The sequence below is a fragment of the Hemicordylus capensis genome, chromosome 4 (assembly GCF_027244095.1).
Source record: "Hemicordylus capensis ecotype Gifberg chromosome 4, rHemCap1.1.pri, whole genome shotgun sequence".
NCBI lineage: Eukaryota > Metazoa > Chordata > Lepidosauria > Squamata > Cordylidae > Hemicordylus > Hemicordylus capensis.
Window position 1 is genome coordinate 22,967,738 of NC_069660.1, and position 24,735 is coordinate 22,992,472.

At 45.2% G+C, this 24,735-nt stretch overlaps 1 protein-coding gene across 1 annotated transcript in view; it reads right to left on the bottom strand.

Annotated features, from left to right (window-relative positions):
* Positions 1-16,220: 16,220 nt before the first annotated feature.
* RTF2 (replication termination factor 2) overlaps positions 16,221-24,735 on the bottom strand; it is a 90,848-nt gene continuing 82,333 nt past the window's right edge. Inside the window, exons 7-9 of the mRNA XM_053245555.1 lie at positions 19,574-19,628; positions 18,819-18,911; positions 16,221-17,159 (exon numbers count right to left, since the gene is read on the bottom strand). Coding sequence (XP_053101530.1) covers positions 16,966-17,159; positions 18,819-18,911; positions 19,574-19,628 — 342 coding nt within the window. The 3' untranslated portion in view covers positions 16,221-16,965. The remainder of the gene's footprint in view (positions 17,160-18,818; positions 18,912-19,573; positions 19,629-24,735) is intronic.

Here is a 24,735-nt window from a genome sequence, read left to right on the forward strand (position 1 = left end):
TTGGACAAATTCATGGAGGACAGGTCTATCATTGGCTACTAGTCTGAGGGCTATTGGCCACCTCCAGGCTCAGAGGCAAGATGCCTCTGAATACCAGTTGCCGGGGAGCAACAGCAGGGGAGAGGGCATGCCCTCACCTCTTGCCTGTGGGCTTCTCAGAGGCATCTGGTGGGTCATTGTGGGAAACAGGATGCTGGACTAGATGGGCCTTGGGCCTGATCCAGCAGGGCTGTCCTTATGTTTGTATGTACCCTGTACACTCATTGTACAAGTGTTGAACATAACATGTGAATGGGGCTCTCATCTTCAGACCCTGCTTTTGAAAGATTAGAGCCCTGTCTACACATAATGTTTTAATGAATGGTTTATTTTAACTGGTTTGTAAATCACCTAGAGATGCAACTTTCCAAAGTTCCAGGAACCTTGGAAGTGTGCATTATTGCTAGTGAATGGACAATTGTGATGTCTGTCACAACTGTGAGGTCTATCAGTGGCTACTAATCTGATGGCTGTGAGCCATCTCCAGTGTCAGAGTCAAGATGCCTCTAAATAATACCAGTTTCAGGGGAGCAACAGCAGGAGAGAGGGCATGCACATACCTCTTGCCTGTGGGCTCCCCAGAGGCATCTGTTAGGCTATTGTGTGAAACAGGATGCTGGACTAGATGGGCCTTGGGCCTGATCCAGCAGGGCTGTTCTTACGATGTCCTTAGGTGTTGGTAGTGTCTGTGAATGGCACAGTTGTAAGCACCGCTTGCAGGAGAGAGGAGTCAGAAAATGTGCTCAGCAGGCAATCAAGCTGAAGATTTGATCTGAGCACAGAATGATTGAGGGCCAAATTAGGCAGAAGGGAGGAGGCAGCAGTCCATAGGTCTGTCCTATTTGCATATTAAGTGGGGCTGGGGGGGTCTAACCTGTACATGAAAAGAAGCACATGGTGGAGAGGTGTGATCCCCCACCCTTACTCTCTCTGTACTTAATGTACTTAAAACTCATTGTTTCATGCTTTATAATTGTAGATAAGCAGCATCAGGCCATATTATTTTATTTATTTATTTATTTACATTTTATATCCCGCTCTTCCTCCAAGGAGCCCAGAGTGGTGTACTACATACTTAGGTTTCTCCTGACAACAACCCTGTGAAGTAGGCTAGGCAGAGAGAGAAGTGACTGGCCCAGAGTCACCCAACAAAAGTCTCATGGATGAATGGGGATGTGAACTCGGGTCTCCCCAGTCCTAGTCCAGCACTCTAACCACTACACCACGCTGGCACCATGCCATTCATATATTGACAATATGTGAATGGTGCAGGTCATGAGCTGCTAAAACACATGTGGCTTCCCGGTTACATAACACGACAGTGATTGACACGTGAGAAAGTGCAGCATCCAAAGCCACTTTGGACAAATGTTGGCTCCGAAGTTGGGGACATCGGAGTCTTCTTCCCAGCTCTTTACTCCCCAGGACAAATTGATTTCACTGCTTTTTGACCTCTGCTTATTGCTCTTGAAATGAAGAAGAGTAATTACTGGGGGGTGAGGGAAACTCCTTACTGGTCTCCAAGTGGAAAACCCAACACAAGTGTGAAGTGTTATTATCCCATTTCTCTTCAATTTGGTGGCGCCCTTAATGAACATTTAATGAACGCCGTGACATTTTAAATTGTCTGGAGCATCCCAGGATGAGCAAGGGAACAGGGGCAGAGCCAACTCCTCGGCGGATTCTCTGTGGTCTTTAATTAGAGCTGGCTTTTTTAATTCTTTTAATTTGTACCCTTCGTTTAAATAACTTCTTGGCAAGGGTTGAAAAGGAACACCCTCCCCCTCCACCTTTTCCATTTGGAGACTTAGGCAGAACCTTGCTAACAGGTGACCTCATCAGAAGAGTCATGGCACAATTTTCCAAGCACTCCAAGTCCAGGGTCCAAAAGTGCAAGGGAAGAAGAGAACCTGGCAGATTGATGATGCTACTTACTGCCTAATCCCTTGGAGTGGGGGCTGTGGCGGGGGGGGGGGGCTGCTAGAGTTGCCAGCACTTCCAGATTGGCCGGCGGAGGGAGGGGTCTCCTCCAGGATTCGGCATCAACCTCCGGGTGACTGTTGATTGAAAAGATATTTTAATGGCTGGCTTTTGTACAAAATATATATTTTTAAAATAACCTCCAGGAGTTGGCTGCTCTAAGGTTTGGGGGACATTTTATTTTATTTTATTTTATTTTATTTTATTTTATTTTATTTTATTTTAGCTCTGAGCTATGGTAACTCCTACTTCCACATAGCCCAAACCACAATTCTTCCTTATTCTGTAATCTTGTATCAATAAGGAGGACTTGCAAAAGCCAGTGGAAGAGAGCAGTGAACTATGATCTACAGATCTGATTTCTTTTTCTATGTAAACTGCTTTGAGAACTTTTTTTGTTGTGGAAGAGCAATATATAAATATTCATAATACATAAATACATATAATAAATATCTTGCACTTGTAGGAACTGAATTATTCATTTACTTCTTTTAGGTAAGGTGGCCAGCTAACTGGATAAAACCCTCCTGACTTGCTCCTGTGCTTTCAACAACGGCTTGATCTGCAAGTATCAACAAGTGAAGCTTTTCACAGTGTGGGAATAAATATTATCATCGCCTGCTTATATCTTCAGACCAAGCTATTGCTAAAAGCACAGGAGCAAGGATCAGCAAAGAAGCTGGCAACCTTTTTTAAAAAAACATTTTATATCCTGCTCTTCCTCCAAGGAGCCCAGAATGGTGTACTACATACTTAGGTTTCTCCTCACAACAACCCTGTGAAGTAGGTTAGGCTGAGAGAGAAGTGACTGGCCCAGAGTCACCCAGCAAGTATCATGGCTGAATGGGGAATTGAACTCAGGTCTCCCCGGTCCTAGTCCAGCACTCTAGCCACTACACCATGCTGGCTCCATTTGCTTGACTGATTGTCCAAAGCGACCCTTTTCCTCCAGATTCAAGAAGACCACGGTAACTATTACCCTTTACTTCTGTACAATATGTATTGAAAGTGTAGTGTAGGGGCTAGAGGGAATGGTAGAAAATATTGTTGAACAACACCTGGGACCTGTCAAACAAATCTGTTTTCAGGATTCTGAGGAAACTGTGATGTTTACTTAATGGGCCAATCATTCTCTCAGTCTAGGCTGATTAACTTGCAGGAGAGCACACCTAGCCTATTGTGATGATATCATGTCCTCCATGTACTCTAAAGGGCTTCTATGGAGGGGAATCAGCACTCCTATATTGGGCAGGAGTGATATAGGAAGATGCTGAAAGGCATCATCTCATGCTGAACTGGAGATGGCAATGGGAAACCCCTCCTGTATTCTCCCAAAGACAACCACAGGGATCTGTGGTCGCCAGGAGTCAACACCGACTCGACGGCACACTTTACCTTTACATCACCCCAAACCTATACCTCTGAGCGGCTCAAAACAACTTAGAACAAGAATTGAAACATTAAAACAGTTTAAACCACAATTCTAGTTAAAAGGTGAACAAATGTGTCCTTTAAAGAATTTTTTTAAACTGTCAGAGATGGAGAGGCTCTTATGTTGGCAGGGAACTTATTCCAGAGTCTCTGGGCGGCAACAGAGAAAGTCTGTCCAAGAGTGGACACCAGATGAGCCGGTGGCAACTGCAGACGAACCTCTCCAGATGATCTCAATGGGTGGTGTGGTTCATAGCAAAGAAGGCGTTCTCTTAAATACCCAGGGCCCAAGCTCTTTTGGGCTTTATAGGTTATAACAAGCACCTTGTATTTTGCCCGGAAACATATTGCCAGATAAGTTCTTTTAGTATAGGAGTAATATGATCTCGTAAATACCTCTGCCCTTACGCCCCCAACCCCGCATAATTCAATCACCCCGCACAGAGATTGTGTGAAGTTAAGGGTGGGGAAAGAACAGAGCATTTACTCCCGAGCTCCTTGGAGGAAGGGTAGGATGCCAATGTAATAAATAAACATTAATGCACCCCTCCTCTCATAAGACATGCAACGAAAGTGTGAGGAAAAGTCCTTATGAACCAGCTTTGGACTGTCAGATTCTTGGTCTGTCTGGCCCAGTTATATTGGAGCAGCAACAGCTCTCAGAAAGAGATATCTCCCATCATCACCTGCCGCCTGACCCTTTTAATGGGGGAAACTAAAGACTTGGGATCTTCTGTAAGCAAAGCATGTACTCTGCCACAGAGCTATGGTCCACCAATCATTCCCTCCACTCCTCCAGAAACAGCTCGATTGTGAATACAACCTGTTAATTAAAGTTTATTTGGTAGTTTGCATTAATCTGTAAACTGGGCTGTTGGCGCCACCATGTGGACAATGCTAGTCACTGCAGCTCATCTTCACTTGGCCGATTATACCTGAAAGCTACTTATACCAGATGGACTACAACTCCCAAGGCCATTGTGGCAGGGGATGGTAGGATTTGTAGTCCAACACATCTGGACACCCAAGGTTGGGAATCCCTGCCACACACTGTTGAATTAGCAGTTCATATTTCACACTCTTCCAGATAGCAGAACATGGTTATATGTACCCTACATTATTGAAGTGAAATTAGTTTGAACCAAAATGACGCACTTGAGGGGCAAAAATGATGTATTTCTAGCTTTAGTGGGACATGGTTCATTCAGCTTTGCAGTTTTGAAACTGGGGATGGCTCTCAGATAGATAGAGAGTACGCCAGATGCTTTATGGACATCTCTTTCTGAATGTTTCTTTTAAATTGAAGAGTCCATCAGTGATTGTTGTCACATGGTTGCTGGTATTTTGGAATGAAAATGGCAGGCAAGGATCTAGCACAGCCACTCAATTACATTCTAGCAAACCGTCTGTAATTAATAGAAATCCCAATAGCACTGAGGGAGATGATCCCCAAGGAGGGCTTCATAGAACTGGTCCTTGGATGCAGCCACAACCCATATCTAGTTCTGAGGACTGTTCTTAGGGATGAGGAGATTCTGACACAAATTCCTCCTCAGCCAGGAAGCTCACTAGATGATCTCAGGCCAGTAGCTCCCTCTGTCAGCCTCATCTACTTGCAGCAGCACCTCTTTCAGGAGGCAGGGTGAGACCGTCACTTAGGGGTGTGTGTGTGAGGAGAGACGGGGGTGGGGGGCGCTGGAGAACATGGCCCCACCACCATAGGCATTCGCAGAAGGGGACAATATCTCCGTAGATATTAGGGCTGTCCTCACACTAGGAAGTAGAATAGGAGAGGGCTCCTGCCCTAGCTGTGCATACACTCCTGATATTTGACCACACGTTAGATAATAGCAAGGTTGGAGGAGGGGAGCTTACCTAGGAACATCTTCTTTGAACGTCTTCTTCACCATGAGCCCCACCACCCATTGAGAGCATTTGGAGAGGTCCGTCTGCAGTTGCCACTGGCTTGTCTGGTGGCTACTCGGGGACGGGCCTTCTTAGTTGCCACCCCTGGACTTTGGAACACGCTCCCTGATGAAATAAGAGCCTCCCCATCTCTGGCAACTTTTAAAAAGGGAGTCAAGACGCATTTGTTCACCCAGGCTTTTCATCAGTTTTAACATTGTGTTAAATTTAAAATTGTGTTAATGTTTTGTTGTTTTAATTTTGTTTAAATTTGCATTGTTTTTATTGTAAACCACCCAGAGACATACGTTTGGGTGGTATATAAATATGAGGAAGGAAGGAAGGAAGGAAGGAAGGAAGCAAGCAAGCAAGCAAGCAAGCTTCCTTATACTGAGTCAGACCCCTGGTCCATCTAACTCAGTATTGTCTACACCAGGCCTACAGAACATAAGGCCAAGGGGCCAGATCAGGGCCTGCAGGGCCTTTTTTCTGGACCTCAGGTAGGAATATCCTGCAGCAACAGTAGGCGCCATGAAGAGCTCTTGGCTCTGGCTACAGGCAGGAGCCTCTCTCAGCCCTATCTAGAGCTGCCAGGAGAGAACGTGGAACCTTCTGCATGCAAGTAGGCAGATGCTCTTCCCAGAGTGGCCCCATCCCCTGAGGGGAAGATCTTACAGTGCTCACACATGTGGTCTCGTATTCAAACACAAACCAAGGTGGATCCTGTTTAGCAAAGGGGACAATTCATGCTTGCTACCACGAGACCAGCTCTCCTCCCCTAGACAGGAAAATAGGAAGCTGCCATACACCGAGTCAGACCCTTGGTCCACCTAGCTCAGTATTGTCTACACAGACTGGCAGCGGCTGTTCCAAGGTTGCAGGCAAGAGTCTCTCTCAGCCCTATCTTGGAGATGCCAGGGAGGGAACTTGGGAACTTTTGCATGCAAGCTGGCAGATGGTCTTCCCAGAGAGGCCCCATCCCTTATCTTACAGTGCTCACATGTAGCCTCCCACTGAAATACAAACCAGGCAGACCCTGCTTAACAAAAGGGACAAGTTATGCTTGACACCAAAAGACCAGCTCTCCTCCCATAGACCTCCTCTCTTGGGTTAGGGTTGTTTGTTTGTTAGCTTGCTGGTCAGGCACCAAACGGGTAACAGGGTTTCCCCCTACCTCATTCTGAATCTGGGTGCAAAATCTGGGTAGGGCGTGCCTGTCCTACCCAGTGGGGACCTAGCAGACAAGCAAGTTCCCTGCTTCCAACCTTGCTCTTATCTAACACACGACCAAATATCAGGACCCTACACAGCTACCAAATGAGAGTGCCAGGTTCCTCCCAGCGTGGTGTAGTGGTTAGAGTGCTGGACTTGGACTGGGGAGAACCGAGTTCAAATCCCCATTCAGCCATAAAAAAAACCTAGCTGGGTGACTCTGGGCCAGTCACTTCTCTCTCAGCCTAACCTACTTCACAGGGTTGTTGTGAGGAGAAACTTAAGTATGTAGTACACTGTTCTGGGCTCCTTGGAGGAAGAGTGGGATATAAAATGTAAAATAAAATAAAATAAAATAAAATAAAAAATTCCGGTTGTGGGGAAACCCTATTGTCTTTTGACTCAGGTAGCAAAAGGTCTTCAGTCACCCCTACCTACCTCATAGGATGATTGTGAGGAATAAAAATGGAGGGTGTGCGGGGGTCGAACCATGTATACGATCCTGAGGCTTGTGCAGGAGGGGCAAGATACAAATGCAATTAAGCAAATAACCGACAAAAGGCAAGAGACCGGGAGAAAACAAACTCAGAGTTCATACAATGATTACCTGCTAAGGTTGCCAGCTCCTGAAATGGCAGTGAGGTCATCACTGGTTTATGGGGTAAAGGTTGAAGGAGGTCATCCCTGGAGGTCATCACTGGCTCATGAGGGTGGAGGATGAAACCCAGAGCAGGGCTAGTGATGGAGGCAGAGGGCAGGATCCAGTGGGGGGTTTTGTAGCCTCTGAATACCAGTTGCAGGGGAGCAACAGCAGGCGAGAAGGCATGCCCTCACCTCTTGCCTGTCGGCTTCTCCAGGGACGGATTAAGCTTTTTGTAGCCCATATGCAAAAAGGCTTTTGCCACCCTTTTACCTTAAACAAAAGTGGTTTGCCTTTTTAAAATATAAGGTAAAAGGGGGGACTTTCTCCTCGCCCACTCCACCCTTGCTGCAGCTGCCACGGCCCACAGAGAGGGGTGGCAACATTTGAGGAGAGGCAAAATTTGCTGCTCCTCAAATTTTGCCACCGTAGGCAAATGCCTACTCTGCCTCTCCGTTAATCCACCACTGAGCTTCTCAGAGGCATCTGGTGGTGGAACACTGTGTGAAACAAATGCTGGACTAGAAGGGCCTTGGGCCTGATCCAGCATGGCTCTTCTTGTAGGGGTGGGGTTGTGCTAGCATAACGGCCTTCCAAAAGTCTTGGAGAGGAGAGCTGGTCTTGTGGTAGCAAACAGGCATGACTTGTCCCCTTAGCTAAGCAGGGTCTGCCCTGGTTGTATCTGAATGGGAGACTAGAAGTGTGAGCGCTGTAAGATATTCCCCTCAGGGGATGGAGCTTCTCTGGGAAGAGCAGAAGGTTTCAAGTTCCCTCCCTGGCTTTTCCAAGATAGAGCTGAGAGAGATTCCTGCCTGCAACCTTTTAGAAGCCCCTGCCAGTCTGTGAAGACGATACTGAGCTAGATGGACCAAGGGTCTGACTCAGTATATGACAGCTTCCTATGTTCCTAAGCCTTCACTGGTCAAGAGGTCAGCCAATGTGTAACTTTACTTGACTGCCACCAATGGGGGGGGATTCTTCCTTTTAGCTCCTTTCTTCCTGCTTTGCTATATGCATCTTAAGACACAAGTAGTAAGGAGTATCCTTAACTGCAGAAGAACTTGCAAGTCAGTGTAAAGGAATCTTAATTAACTTCCCTTACCCCAGATCCGTGGGTGAGCCAAAAGATTGCTTCCACCCTCATCACTCTGTATGGCATTGGGAGAAGCACATCAGATGTAAACCTGGGCTGCAAAGGGATATTAAAAGAGAACTATCCCTTTTCTTCCATTACGCGGAGCACTGCAGAGCCTTGTGCTGTGAAAATGTGATGGGAAATGCAGCTTCTCAACAGGTGCCTGTTTGCTTCCAAGCTCTAGTCACAAGCATATGAATGTTTAGTTCGGAGACAGACTGCTCCTGCTTAAATGAAAATAATATCTCTTGCTTCAACTTTACATGCAAGATAATCGCTAATAGGCAGTGTTCTGAACACCAGATGATTTCATGCAGTATTACTCAAATGAAGGAACATCCAAGAAGGTTAAATGATATTTATTCTCCAACATGTAAAAGGTTAACTCACATATTATACTCACATACTGTTTTATCAGAGTTTGTTGGCGAGTTCATTCAAATTGATGATGCTTGGACATAAAACTGTACAAGCTAGTGGCCATCACAACATCCCATGGCAGATAATTCCATAGATTAATTATCTGCTGTGTGGAAAAGTACTTCCTTTTGTCGGCCCTAAATTTCCTGGCCTTCAGTTTCATGGGATGAGCCCTGGTTCTAGTGTTGTGAGAAAGGGAGATTTTTTTTTCTCTGTCCACTCTCTCTACTCCCTGCATAAATTTAATACACTTCTTTCATGTCTCCCCAAAGTTGCCTCTTTTTCAAACTAAAAAGCCCTAGATGCTGTAGCCTTGCCTCACAAGGAAGGCCCTTGATCACCTTGGTGGCCCTCTTCTGCACCTTTACCAGTTCTCCAATGTCCTCTTTAAGATAGAGTGACCAGAACTGTAGGCAGAACTCCAAATGTGAAGTACTAAAGTCTGACAGACAAGGTGGCCAAATCCTTACACAGTGAAAGTTCCAGAGCAATCTGTGACTTTCTCTTGAATGAATTTGTTTCATTCTCAGAATTAATTCCCCACATCATCCTTCGTAAAGGTGATTTACAGAATCAATCCAAACAAGTATTAATCCATTTTAACTCCTAAGAAAATAATAAAGCCAGAGTGACAGCAGAGGCAACTAAAATATTGTTGTGCATTCCTCACATTCTCTAGGGTGATGAGAGGTTCCTGTGCGTAATACTCCTCAGCTTTCTTTTAGAGCAGGTGTTCTCAACCTTGGATGCCCTGATGTTGCTGGAGTGCAACTCCCATCATCTCATCCAGACATGGTGGGTGGGGATGTTGGGCACTGTAGTCCCACAGCATCTGAGGACCCAAGTATGGGCACACCTGCTTTGCAGGAGAGAATAATGTCATTTTGGCAACTTTAGGCTTATTTGTAAATATGCAAGTAGCACACCAGGTGGAGAAAAAGGGCCTGTGCTACAAGGCTGAAGCTCTGGTGCTTTCCCAGCTGATTTCCTGCCTCCATCTTCGTGAGCGGCTTCACACGTCACACAGAAGCAGAAGTCCAGTGAAGGCACCAGAGCCCCAGGAAGACGCACGGACCTGGCTTCTAGTGTTGGGAAGGATATGCCAGCACCCAGCATGTCATCCAAACCCACCAATGTTGGCATATTCTACCCTACTTCCTGTTTGGAACCAGACATCTGTACCTAAGATCTAAAGTGAGGGTTAGATGTTGGGTTCCAGACTGTAAGTAGGGTATAATATGCCAACATTGGCATATTATGCTAACAGAGGCATCCAGTGTGAAACAGGATGCTGGACTAGATCGGCCTTGGGCCTGATCCAGCAGGGCTGTTCTTATGTTCTTATTGGTGGGTTCAGATTATACACCAAATCTATCGGTATATCCTTCCCAACACTAGAAGTCAGGTGCACATGTGTTCCTGGGACTTTGCCAGCTCTGCTAAATTTCAGGTTCAGCATGATGTGTAGCCACTTTTCTATTCAACCTGACTCCAAACTCTCAATCTCCCCCCTCTCCCTCCCCCCCTCACTCACACTCACACACCCCTTATGTCAGCCTCTTTCTCTAGCTTGGGCAGGGGGAGGTCACCTCTTCCAAGCTCTGATAGCTTTCCACATTCCAGAGAGGTCTCCATACCCAGAACCTCCTAATAAGAAACATCTTCTGACCATTAAAAGAATCTGGACTAGGCTTCTTGGACTATTAGCATGACAGTGCTCCTTACAGAAGAAGCCATGGTGTTCCTTACAGAAGCCTTGGCCTTCAGCCATACTTCTATGAAGGGAAAACTGCAAAACCCATTCAACAGAAGGCATGTCAAATGCTTGCCTAAAGAACATCTTTATGCACTAGTGGGAAACCATCAGGGAGGGGCTAGAAGAACCTCTCAGGGCAGGGAATTCCACAGTCTGGGCAGTGCCTTGGAGAAGGGCCTTTCCGTGGCTTCCACAAACCACACTGTATAAATCATACAGAAAAGCTATATTAATCAGAGGTTTGCAAGTAGTAGGCATTGATCCACTCATGAGATGCTATCAGGGATTGCCAAGTGGCCAGTTTTAAAGTCCTTTTGGGCAAGAGGTTACCATTAAAAAAAAAAAAGATCAGCAATTAGAAGGAAGGGGTTTGCTGCTGAGTTGACCAAAGTGGGGATCGAGGGACCATTTGCACTAGAAACGCATGGATTTTCACATGTGTCATCTATTCACTTAGCAACATCCTCCATGGAAATCTACTCAGCGTGTGTTAAAATGCTGTTTAGGGACTGCACTGTGTGGAGTTGCCCTTGACAACTATCTGGAAACTTCAGCTGGTACAGAATAAGGTGGTCCACCTTATGATGGGTCCATATCAGTCAATTGCAGTGTGGATCTGGGATCAGTCCCGTGTTTACACAACACACTCCATGGAAGTGGTACTGCTGGGACTTGGGACTGAATCATTACCAGACACTGGAATGATCACAAGGAACAGTCCCAGTTGACTATTAACATATAATAGGTTAAAACAAAACAAAACAAACAAAAACTCTATAGCATTAGCTAGATAAAATTCAATGGTAATTAGTTGCCAGGTTATGAAATGTCACATCTGAAATCCTCTAAAATCAAAACAATGGAGAGATGCAATTTTTGAGTTCTAAAATTCCAATTGTTATGTGCATTTCAATGCCTCGTCCCATAACTTTGAATGGGGAAATCAGAAAATAATTTCAAGTTCTTCTGCATAATCCCTTAATTGTTAGCAGAAAGATCAAAGCCATTTTATAGGACAGCAAAACATGCAAGTCATTGTAATGATGTACTCTTTGCTTGCTACCTTTGATGGAGACTCCAACAGAATCGAAATGCAATGCCATGGTGGAAAGACAGATGTTTTCCTCTCTGTTATTGTCATGTTCTTAGCTAGATTATAGGATCCACATTGTTCTTTTTATATGAGATTTGGCTTGCTCACGCTGTAGTCAAGCCACCAGTTGCTGTCAGGATAATTTAATTTAAGATGAAGAGCTATAATATGCTTGCTCAAATGGTCAAATATGTTGCCACCATCAACTGCAAAGGGACTGTTTGTACTCTGCGAATCCAGGACACGCAGCCTCAGAGGAAAATAAGTTATGATCCTGAAACTATTTTGTTCAGATGCTTCTCGAGTACAGAAGTGGGTGGCAACAGAATACAAGGACAGCTACGTGGTTTTTCTCTTGGGAACGGCTTGCATTTTGTCTACAGTGAGAAAGAAAGAAGAGACCATCCCTGTTGTGAAATGCTAACTCTGCCCACTTTTAACAAAGAGATCCCACTTGCCACTTTATTTATTTTTCATCTGCCCTATCAACATTAGTAGGAATGCTTTGTAAACAAAACTTGGGAGAGTGCTGCCTTCTGCATGATCCCCACCGCACACTGAGGTCATCGAGAGAGGTCCATCTCCAGATGCCGCTAGCTCATATCGCAGCGACTAGGGAGCAGGCCTTCTCTGTGGTTGCTCCTGGGCTCTGGAATGCGCTCCCTATAGCCGTTTGTGATTCAGCATCTTTGATTGATTAAGTGTCATAAAGTCGGTGTCAACTTTTAGTGACCACATAGATAGATTCTCTCCAGGATGATCTGTCTTCAGCTTGGCCTTTAGGCTCTCTCAGTAGTGCATTCATTGCTGTTGTAATCAGGGGCGTAACAAGGCTGGAGTGGGCCCAGAGACAAAATTTTAAAATGGCCCCTCCCTGATACACACACTTCACATGTGACTTGCCTCTGGGGGGCCCCTTGAGGCGCGGGCCGCCCCCAGGCAGCCACCTCCCCTTGCCTAATAGTAGTTACGCCCCTGGTTGTAATCGAGTCCATCCACCTTGCTGCTGGTCATCCTCTTCTTCTCTTGCCTTCAACTTTTCCCAGCATTATGGACTTCTCAAGGGAGCTGGATCTTCGCATAATGTGTCCCAAGTATGAGCCTGGCCATTTGTGCCACCTCAAGTGAAAATTCTGGACTGATTTGTTCTATGGTCCATTTGTTTGTTTTCCTGGCTATCCATGGTATCCTCAAAAGTTTTCTCCAGCACCAAGGTTCAAAAGCGTCAATACTTTTTCTGTCCTGCTTCTGCAAAGTCCAGCCTTCGCATCCATAGACTGTCACAGGGAAAACCATTGTCTGAACGATTCTAATCTTTGTAGGTGTAGACACCTCACGGCAGCTAAATATCCTTTCCAAGGCCTTCATTGCAAGCCTACCAAGTGCTAGTCTGTGGCATATTTCTTGACTGCTGGTTCCTTTACTGTTGATTGTCGATCCTAAAAGGCAGAAGCTGTCCACCACTTCAATGTCTTCATTGTCAATTCTGAGACTGGTTGCTGTATCAGTTGTCATTCGTTTAGTCTTCTTTACCTTTAGCTGTAGTCCCATTTTTTCACTGTGCTCCTTGACTTTCATTACTAGAGCTTGCAGATCATCCGCATTCTCAGCTATCAGAGTGGTGTCATCATCAGCGTAGAGCAGGTTATTGATGTTTCTTCCTCCAACTTTAAAGCCATCTTTACCTGCCTTTAAAAGAGCCCTTAAGACACATCATTTTAGCCTGACTTTTAGTAATCTGTATTAAATTGTTTTAATGGTTGTTTTATTTGGCCTTAATTGTGTTTACTTTTGTGAACCACCTAGAGCCTTCAGAGTCAGGCGGTATATAAACAAAAACAAAAACAAGTCGAAACCTATTCCAGGAAATTGATAGAGGGAATGCGATACTATTGATTCTCCTGCACCTCTTGGCAACTGGGTTGCTGATCTGTTTTTACAGGGGCTCCAGCTCTACCTGGAGGACCATAACCAGAAGGTTGCGCTGGGGAACACCTGTTTTACCCCTTGGCCACTGGTCTGTGAGCTGCCTCAGGGTTCCATTTTGTCACCTTTGCTGTCACACTCCTTATTGATGAGCATCTTCTTGCTTGTGGGATTCTCAGAGGCATCTGGTGGGCCACTGTGGGAAACAGAATGCTGGAATACAGGCCTTAGGCCTGATCCAGCAGGGCTGTTCTCATAGGTGAGGGCTAGCCTTCTCTCTTGCTTTTGCTCCCCTGCAACTGCTTTAGAAGCATCATGCCTCTGAGGTGGTCTATAGCCATCAGACTAGTGGCCATTGATGGATTTCTGCTTCATGAATTTGTCTAAGCCCCTATTAAAGCCATCCAAGCTGGTGGCCATCACCACATCCTATGGCAGAGAATTCCTTAATTATGTGCTGTGTGGAAAAGTATTACCTTTGTCAGTCCTAAATTTCCTAGAAAGCAGCAGAAATTGCTTGGATGTAGCAGAAATCTTGTCTAGGGCCAGTTCAAATGATACTTTGTCCATTGGTCCAACTCCACAGGAATACACATGCATGCATGCCCATTCTTTCCCCCCTGCCAGTGCACAAGAATGCCATTTGTTAATTGCATGGAGGATAGATTGTCCAAACCTTTCTTCTACACGTGGCCCAAATTAAACTTGCATTTGGTGGTCTGTAGTGGCTCAAACTGCCTCCCACATTTAGGGAAAGGCTTCTCACTCTGCATGCCAGGAGAGAGGAAGACATGCAGACTTGTGGGCCGCACACATCTTCATCCCACAAAGTTGAGCAGGCAGAGTATCATGGGGACCAGCCCCTTGATTCACTCATGAGCATTAGTTTTAAAAAGTGTGAGAGATTTTCCACTTTTTGGGGTCTTGAATGTAAGGGCCTGCTTAGGGTGGCTCACAAAATAATAAAACAATATACAATTAATAACAAGCTGTTCTAGTAAGAACTAATCAGCCTAGTTTCCTTTCACTGTCTCGACATCTGGACTAAATCTGGTGCAAATTGAAGTCCACAAGTTAGATCGCTTGCGCCTCAAATGTTAATGTGCCTGCCATCTTGGATCAGGGTAGATGTCATCATTGTTGTTTTTGGTTGTATTATCAGGATCTGTTGTTTTATTTTAATCTACTACATTTCAGATACATCATGTTGTTGTTTTTGATGATCATTACCAACTGCACCACTGAGGTGTTCCTGTGTGTCACTCACTACAGCTATTCCAAATTTGGTTCAAATTGGTTAGACAGTCCTCAAGTTAGTGCACTTGTACCTCAAAAGTGTATGCATCCACTATCTTGGATTGGGGGTGGGTGACAACATTAAAAACTACACTATTGGGACATCCCTATGTGTCCAGTTAGTTGTAGCAAATTTGGTTCAGTTACTGTCCCAAAGTTAGTGCACTTGCACCTCAAAAGTTTGCATGTCTACCATCTTGAATTGAGATGGATGACATTGTCACAATCTTCATTGTTGAGGTGTCCCTATGTGTCCCTACAGCTGTAGCAAATTTGGTGCAAATCGGTTAATCAGTTCACAAGTTAGCCCACTTGAGCCTAACAAGTTTACGTGTCCACCATCTTGAATCGCTGTGGATATCACCACAGACTATGCCACTGAGGTGTCCCTGTGTGTCACTCACTGCAATTGTACTCAATTTGGTTCAAATGGGCTAGGCAATTCACAAATTAGCCTGCTTGTGCCTCAGATGTTCACGTGTCCATTTTGAATTGGGGTAGATGACATCATCACAAACTATGCCACTGAGATGTCCCTATGTGTTCCTACAGCTGTAGCAAATTTGGTTCAAACTGGTTAAGCAATCCACAAATTAGCCCACTTGCACTTCAGATGTTCACATGGCCACCATCTTGGATTGAAGTGAATGACATCATCACACACCACACCATTTGGGCACCCCTATGTGTCCCCACAGCTGTAGCAAATTTGGTTCAAATCGGTTTGGCGGTTCACAAGTTAGCCCATTTGCACCTCAAAAGTTGGATCGGGGTGGATGACATAATCATAAACTACGCTTTTGAGGTGTCCCTATGTGTCCCTACAACTGTACCCGATTTGGTTCATATTGGTCCAGGCATTATGAAGTTGATGGGCGGGGGGGACGGGGGACACATGGACACACACAGAATGCCAGGTGATCTCATAAGCCTACTGGAAAGCAGGCTAAAAATTAACTAAAAACAAGACCCAGTTAACACCAAATGTCAATAGTTGCAAGTTAATCATCCACCAGATATAGACTGTAGAGAACATAGTAAAAAGCCTCTCTAAAAAGATGAGTAATCTTCAAAATTTGTGCCAATTGCATCACACATAAGTAAGTCCATTATTTCCAATGGGCTTACTCTTGTCAGCACAAATTGCACACACTCAACATTACCAGGCTGAAGTATTCTTGCACAGTATGTCAGTCACTGGCCACACCTTTCTGGCCAACCTTCGGGAAGATCTTCACAGTTCAGACTATCCTGTCATGATATAGTGCTGGGAACAACCATTTTATTTCAATATCACCCAATAACTCCAAGATATGCAGCAAAGAAAGTAATCTCGACAAGCTTCAAGATGAAGGTGTGCAGGTTTCGATAGTGATAAATCACATAATTTATGAGAAGCAAGGTTTTATTTGTAAGGACAAGATGTCAGAAAATTTAAAAAATAGGCTTCGTTTTCTTTGACAAAGTACACGAATGGAAATTAGAAGTAAATATTTCGCAATCCCCATATGAAAACTTGGTAAGAGATATACCTGCAACAGGTGGGTGAGCCAGGACAGCCTGCAAAGGCCTCTGCGTGATCCATCACCCCACAGACTTCATAGACATTTGACTGCGGCACTTGCAAAAGTGGATGGTGGAATGTTCTCATTCAGCTGAAGCCTTCCCATGTTGCATCTTGTAACATCTCTAAGAAAATAACCAAGCAGGGAAGTGCTAATGCTGGGCTCCTACCTTACGTTTCTAAGTCCCCAGCCTACAATTTCCCATCAAATCAGGAGTGGTAGATGGGATGTCTGTCAGACACTGGGTGATGTGAGGGCATCTGCTTCTGTACTAATAGGACACATGTGCTTCCATTATTCAAACAAAGCAGGAGCAGTGCAATAATCAATATGCAATAAAGGGTAACAGAGGTGAGGCTACAGATCAGTACTTGTTCAAATCCCTTCCCCGTTTAAGAACCAAGCCAGGTTCAGCTACCTGTTTTTTTTTTAATTATCTACAGTTCTGTTGTACAGGAATACATGAGCTATTACATTGATCACAAACTGCATAATACTCAGTTACAAAGACCTCATTTTTAAGAGGAAAAGTGAGAGGAGGGAAAGAGCAACAGATACTTTTCTGCTTCAGAAATAGTAGGCTGTGTGAGTAATCCAATTGGAAGACTCTTCCTTGGAGCGTTTGGCTGAGCTGTGGGAAGTAAAGATCGATTTGTACGCTTCCGATTTTTCCTCACTGTTTGCAATGGATCGCTTGGGAGGGCCAGATGCATTTTTGTTGCTGCCTCTTTCAGATAAAGACAATGCACTTTCATTATCGGCTGTAAAACAAAACAGAGAACATGAGTTAGTGGCAGGGGCGTAACTACTATTAGGCAAGGGGAGGCGGCTGCCTGGGGGCCCCCACACCTCAAGGGGCCCCTCAGAGGCAAGTCACATAACTATATATTGTGCAGTGTGTGTGTGTGTGTATCAGCGAGGGGCCCATTTAAAAATTTTGTCTCTGGGCCCACTCCAGCCTTGTTACGACCCTGGTTAGTGGCCAAGCTCCTTAACTCTGTGTGTGTGTGTGTGTGTGTGTGTGTGTGTGTGTGCGTGCACGCATACACACACAACACACTAATGGGTTAAATTGTAAGACTGTTTCAGGCTAGAGCTATGACCACTTTCCTGAAGCTTTGATTTTTATGTCAACATTTGCATATATGTTAGTTGGATTGTAAACCGCCCTGAGATTTTATATAGGGCGCTATAGAAATATGACACATAACTAAATTAATACATAATCAGAACAGAATGGAGAATTTTTCACCCAACAGCTTAAAAAAACCAAGCAAAAATGGAAGCAGTCTTTCCCTCCTCCCCACTCCCTCTCACATCCACCCCCACCCCTCAAGTCATGGACACACTGAGGCTGTTCTCACGCACAGCCTAACCCGGATTAGGGATTCCTAGCCTGGCTTTTTAGCCTAACTTCTAGCTGGGGTTAAGGGAGCAAGCGCTCTCTCAACCCAGGCTCTGTGGTTGTGTGACCGTGTGGGATGCTCTGTGCGCAGTCACAGAGATGGGCGCTTAGAGCACCTGTCTCTGGGGGAATCTCCCAATGCCCCTTGCTTGGCGTGCAGTGCATTTGGGATACCTGGAGGCTGGGACGCCTCCTCTTGGCCTCCAGAGCTCTGTGCTACAGGGGAGCAGTGTGGATCATCAGGGCGCGCAGCAGCGCATGGAAGACTTCAAAATGATCGTCTGGGAGGAAGGTAAGTGGAGCACAGCCTTCCCCGCACCCCGCCCAGTTGTGTGAATGGGCTCAAAGTCTGCTCACAAAGAGCTGTATAAGAAGCCCCCAAAGCCTGTTCCTCACCTCACCCCTCCAGATCCAAGGAGCTAGTCAGTCCTTGATGGCACAGTTAGTTCGCAAGGATCAAGCCTGGGGAAGCTTCCAAATCCAGTTAACCAACCTAAAACCTGGATGTCAAATAATGGTGAAGACAGAACCCTGGTTAGCATTTATCAGGGCTATGGCTGGTGGAGGAAGAGTAGGAGGGATTTTTACTGCATGTTGTTGGTTGGGAAGCCTGAAATTTGATGGCCCATTCCAGTTCCTTAAACATGGTTAGTTGCAATATGTCTGCAACATGTCCAGAGCAGTTCTGGATGAATCTGGCTGCAAGTGGTTAACAAAGGACTGTCTGTAATGTTACTAACCCCTGCTAACTGAGCAAAGGTTCTCCTTTTAAGTGGTGATTCTCTTCTATTTAGGAGTTGGAGAGCAACCTAACCAACCCCAGCACAATGTCCCTCCAGTGACTCTTGCTCCTGGTGTCTACCTTGAGTGAGCTCTTTGGGGACAGGGAACCATCTTATTTATTCTTCCATGTAAATCACTTTGAAAACTTTTGTTGAAAAGTGGTATATAAGCAGTAGTAATAGTAGATGTGAGGAAATCCACATATGAATTGCAACAGAAATTTTATACCAACCTGAACCTTTACAAAATGCAATGTTCCTCTTTTCTCCAGAATTAATTGTTGTGGCATCCTTTTCAGTATTTACTTGAGATGGTCCAGGTAAATCTTAAAACAGAAAAAGGGCAGGGTAGGGAATTAAAAGGTGAAATCTGCAGTCTACTAAAATCACTGGCAAAGCTCTTATTTAGTGGGACTGGATTGCAATCAAATAAATTAAACAAACAAACAAACAACCCTCAGCAATATAGGGCCACTAAATGTTACAACACCCATGTGTCTGCTTCTGCTGCTGATCAGAACAATAATGCCTCTATCTCTTTGTCATGGTGTGTGTGTGTGTGTGTGTGTGTGTACGCACACACGTGCACACACACACCCCGCTGAAGTGGTACAGCCCATTTTCCAACCTCATTCTGCTGCAGGCAGCTTTGGAAAGGGTGGGGGAAGAGAGAGGAGAATGCCTCAGTCAGTAAAGGATAAACCGCCCAGAGACCTGCGTTTTGGGCGGTATACACGTGTTAAATAAATAAATGAATGAATGAATGAATGAATGAATGATAGCGTTGCTTTAGGATAGTCACTGAGATGGTTGTACCCATTCCGGCTTGCCATAAAGAGAACCCTGCAACTTCCCTACAACAGAAACACTACTTGGAGGAATGACACCTGAACCCTGTGGAACAAGAGAGAGTAATGATGCAATTATCCACCTAGAATAAACATTTGGAAAAGCTGCTTAATGCATCTGCATATGATAGCAAACTTACCTTCCTTAGTATCAGGCTTCACAATGGTCTCTGCTGCCTTAGATTTCTTGGATTTCTGAAATAACGGAAACAAACTTGATAACATTTCAGGATCTTGAGGAGTGACAAGATTCAATTGTGCAACTACACAACCCCTTTAGATACCTCTAATAGTAACTTTATTAATTAAGATACTTTATACAAGAAAATTCTTTCCAAACAGTTACTCTTGTGTTTTTCCCACTACACAAAGATGTTCATGGCGAAAGCGAGGCCCATAAACCTGGGGAAAATAAGCCAACTTATACAGTCCTGTGTGCAACTTGTGCTCTTTTAAATTGGATGCAGAGAGCTTACAAGTTGAAGAGAAGCAGAATTTAGGAAAGGAAGGCTCATCTTTGAGAGGCAATAGTACACTAATCTGACCTTAGTATCCGGAACATGTTTTGAAAAGTAGCGTGAACTTGGAGGAGAGGAGAGCTGGTCTTGTGGTAACAAGCATGACTTGTCCCCTTAGCTAAGCAGGGTCTGCCCTGGTTGAATATGAATGGGAGACGATGTGTGAGCACTGGAAGACATTCCCCTTAGGGGATGGAGCCGCCCTGGGAAGAGCAGAAGGTTCCAAGTTCCCTCCCTGGCTTCTCCAAGATAGGGCTGAGAGAGACTCTTGCCTGCAACCTTGAAGAAGCCGCTGCCAGTCTGTGAAGACAATACTGAGCTAGATAGACCAATGGTCTGACTCAGTAGATGGCAGCTTCCTATGTTGACCCTTTGACAGTGGGAGGGACAAATTCAAGATTCCATGATCCCCAAGATTCAAATCAAAAGGTCCCAGAGCATGGTCTACGGGCACTTAATACAGCCACCTTGCTGAAGCTAAGTAAGTTTTGGTATGGTTAGTGCCTGGGTGGGAGACCCACATATGCCACCTTTGGAGATGGGGCCTCAGCTTTCCATACAGTAGTAGAACATCTGCATTCCATACAGAAGGTTCCCAGTCCAACCACTGGTGTCTCCAGGTAGGACTGGGAAAGACTTCTGCCTCAAACCTTGGAGAGCCGCTACCCAGTCACTGTAGACCAGGCCTGCTCAACTTAGGTCCCCCAGCTGTTTTTGGACTACAACTCTCATAATTCCCAGGCACAGTCGCCAATAGGGATTATGGGAGTTGTAGGCCAACATCTGCAGGAGGGCCGAAGTTGAGCAGGCCTGATGTAGACAATACTAAGCTACAGTGAGGGAAATAAGTATTTGATCCCCTGCTGATTTTGTCCGTTTGCCCTCTGACACAGAAATGAGCAGGCTATAATTGGAATGGTAGGTTTATTGTAGCTGTGAGAGACAGAATAACAACAAACAAACCCTCAAAAGCCCAGAAATGGTATAACTCCCCTAAATGCCTGCCTACAGGCAGTAATGGACTGGATGAGGGATAATTGAAACTGAATCCAAACAAGATGGAGGTACTCATGGTAATGGGTCATGCTTTGTAGGATGTGACAGATCTTCCTGTTATCAATGGGGTTGCACTCCCCCCCTAAAGGAACAGGAATGTAACTTGGCAGTGCTTCTGGACCCAGGCTTCACTCTGGTTTCTCAGGTTGAGGCTCGAGCCAAGAGCGCTTTCTATCAACTTCAGATGATACAACAGCTTCATCCATTCCTTGAAGAGAATGATCTCAGAACTGTGGTGCACTCTCTGGTAACCTCTAAGCTTGACTTCTGCAATGCACTCTACGTGGGGCTGCCTTTGTATATGGTTTGGAAACTTCAGTTGTTCCAAAATGCAGTGGCTAGATTGGTCTCCGGCGTTTCTCAAAGAGAACACATTATGCCTGTTTCAAAGCAACTGCATTGGCTACCAATAGGTTTCCAGGCAAAATATAAAATGCTGGTGATCTCCTTTAAAGTCCTAAATGGCTTAGGACAGAGTTATCTGGGAGAGCGCCTTCGGCATGATCTCCACCGCACATTGAGGTAATCGAGAGAGGTTTGTCTCGGGATATCACCAGCTTATCTGGGGGCGACTTGGGAGCAGGCCTTCTCTGTGGTTGCTCCTGGGCTCTGGAATGCACTCCCTATAGCCATTTGTGATTCAGCATCTTTACCTGACTTTAAAAGAGCACTTAAGACACATCTTTTTAGCCTGCCTTTTTAGTAATCTGTAAATGTTTTAAATTGTTGTTTTAATGGCTGCTTTATTTTTCTTTTCTTGCATTTACTTTTGTGAACTGCCTAGAGTCTTCAGAGTCAGGCATTATTTAACTGAATGAATGAATGAATGAATGAATGATTGATTGATCCTGGTTTATTCAATCCAAAAATGCAAAAAAACCCACAATGTGTACCCAACTTCAAATCTTGAGTTTTGATCATGACTTATTTTGCAACTTTGGATTGAAAAAGCCATGGTCAGTCAGCTCAAACATCACGACTGGTCCTGGCTTGCTTCTAACCACAATTGGAAGCAGAATTTTTCCGACTCACACACAGGGAGGGGAGGGGGGAATGTATGCTTCTGAAGCTGACTGACAAGTGTGCAAGGTCAAGGTTTAATCTTGTCTCCATGTGATGTCTGAACTGGCCCCACAGTAATCTATGTGTCTGACTGGTATAATGGAGTACCTGATCTAGCATATATTATCATTCTCTATGCCCTATATGGGCAACAACAGAAGACTGTCCTTCTCCCAGGTATAAGAATTCTACAAAATTTGTAAGGGAACAGCTAAATGAGGCCAAATACATGATATATTTTATATGCATTGTTGAAGTGATGTAATATTATTTATAAGGAATGATCACATAGCAAATATGTATCCACGTCTCATCCAGCAGGTGGCAGTAAGGAACTTCTTTCTAACTGCCAGTGACGATTATGACTAACAAATGCAAGGAAGATGGCTCTCATTCCATCCTGCTGCCACTCAATACGGTTGTGCACATGACCACTGTTGGCGAGTGAGGAGGGTGCAGGGGGAAGGCAAGATCCTGCTTACCTTCCTGCCAGACGATCAAGGTCCATGCGTGGGACACACATCTCACGCGTCCATATGATCCGTGCTGTGCCGGGCAGTGCGGAGTTTTAGAGGCTGAGAAAATGCGTCCCGAAATCTAGATATCTCACAATGCACCGCACAATGAGCGTGGCGCATTGGAGGTAGTGGTGTGCACGGAACTGCGCCTTTGCGGTCTGGTGCGGGGGGGGGGGGGTTTCTTAATGGTGGGGGTTGCACTTATCCCTCCCACTGCTTTCCCCCCACCGGCACTCCTTAAAAAGAAAAACACTTCTTGGGGCAGCAGCGTACCTCCCTGCCACCCCTGCCCCCGTTTTTCGCCAGAAGTACTGCGCGCGCCTGCAGTCTGACGTGCGTGTGACGTGCACACGGTACTCCTGGCCACTTCTGGCTGAAAACGGGGGCAGGGGCGGCAGGGAGGTACGCTGCTGCCCCAAGAAGTTTTTTTAAAAAGGAGCGCTGGTGGGGGAAAGTGGCGAGAGGGGTAAGTGCAACCCCCCGGCCCTTGAAGAACCCGCCCTTCCCGGTGCCGAACCTTCAAATTGTGCCACATTCAAACCAGTTCCGAGGCCTCTACAATGGCCTCCAGACCGGTTCGTGCACATCCCTAATTGGAGGATTCTCCTGCGAGTCTGTATGCACTCGGGAAACATGCAGTCCGAGCACACGCACACAACCCCAGACCTGGGGTAGGGGGTGCTAAAGGCGGGGTTCGAAAGTTGGGCTAATGGGGCAAGCTTGTCCAGTTCTTGAAACTGACAAGCTTTGGAAGTCTCCATCAGTCCTCTTAAATTTCAGTTATCTGCTTCATCATAAGAAGACAAGGAGGCTCTTCACATGAGCAGCCAAACCAAGGCTTGAGCAGCCTTGCCATGGTTTGGCTGCCCACGTGAAGCACCACGATTGAGGCCGATCAGCAAGCCAGAGGTTGCCAATTCGAATCCCCGCTGGTGTGTTTCCCAGACTATGGGAAACACCTGTATCGGGCAGCAGCGATATAGGAAGATGTCGAAAGGCATCATCTCAGACTGCGCGGGAGATGGCAATGGCAAACCCCTCCTGTATTCTACGAAAGACAACCACAGGGCTCTGGGGGAGCCAGGAGTCAACACCGACTCGCTGGCACACTTTACACCTTTACTATTTTCTTGGGGCTGCTTCTAATGTTACCTATGCTGTGCATTTCCACAAGAAATGTAGAAGAAAGGCAGACAAAACATGGTCAAGGATGTGCCGTCAGAGGAGCTCAGACACAAATATGAGACCCGCATCCTGCCAATCTCCTGCACATGTTTTCTTGGAGGTGGCAACAAAACAGTCCTTCTCACGTGAGATTTTAGACACAAAAGTGACTTTCAGGAGAACCCACAAGTTGGGAAGATTCAGCTTGGGAAGCTAACTGAATACATTCCCACCAAGAGTTGCCTAGAGATACCATATGCTTAGATGGTATCCAACCTCCAACACAAAACTTACTTTTAATTAGTGCTATGCAGTGTTCTGTCCCTCGCCCCATCTTCCAAGGAGCTGAAGGTAGTGTACATAATGACTGACATACTGTGCAATGCTCCATGTGTGTTTAGCACAGTGTGGGAGCTGCTGTGTCTTCCTAATGCAAGTTGCAAAAGTGCACACTTGCCAAAATGACAAAATTACACAAGGAACATGTGCAATCACACAGCCAGTATTTCCAATTGCAAAGTCTTCTTGTACTATTTCAACATTTGCACAAATTGCGCTTTAACTCCTGCTAACTTGACAAAGAGGCATCTTTTTATAAAGATTCTCTTTATTGAGTGGGGGAGAGTAACTAGTCCTATCCACACACCCCCAGCACAGTACTTCCAGTGACTGTTGCTGGTGTCTATCTTATGTTTCTTTTTAGATTGTGAGCCCTTTGGGGACAGGGATCCATCTTATTTATTTATTATTTCTCTGTCTAAGCCATCCTGAGCCATTTTTGGAAGGGTGGTATAGAAATTGAATGAATGAATGAATGAATGAATAAATAAATAAATAAATAAATACTATTGATTGATCAATTGTATTTATATACTGCCCTATATAAAATCTCAGGTTGGTTTATAATCTAACCAAACAGCAACTAAAACCTCAAAATAATATATAACAGATTAAAAGTACCACAAATAACTTAAAAACATCAAA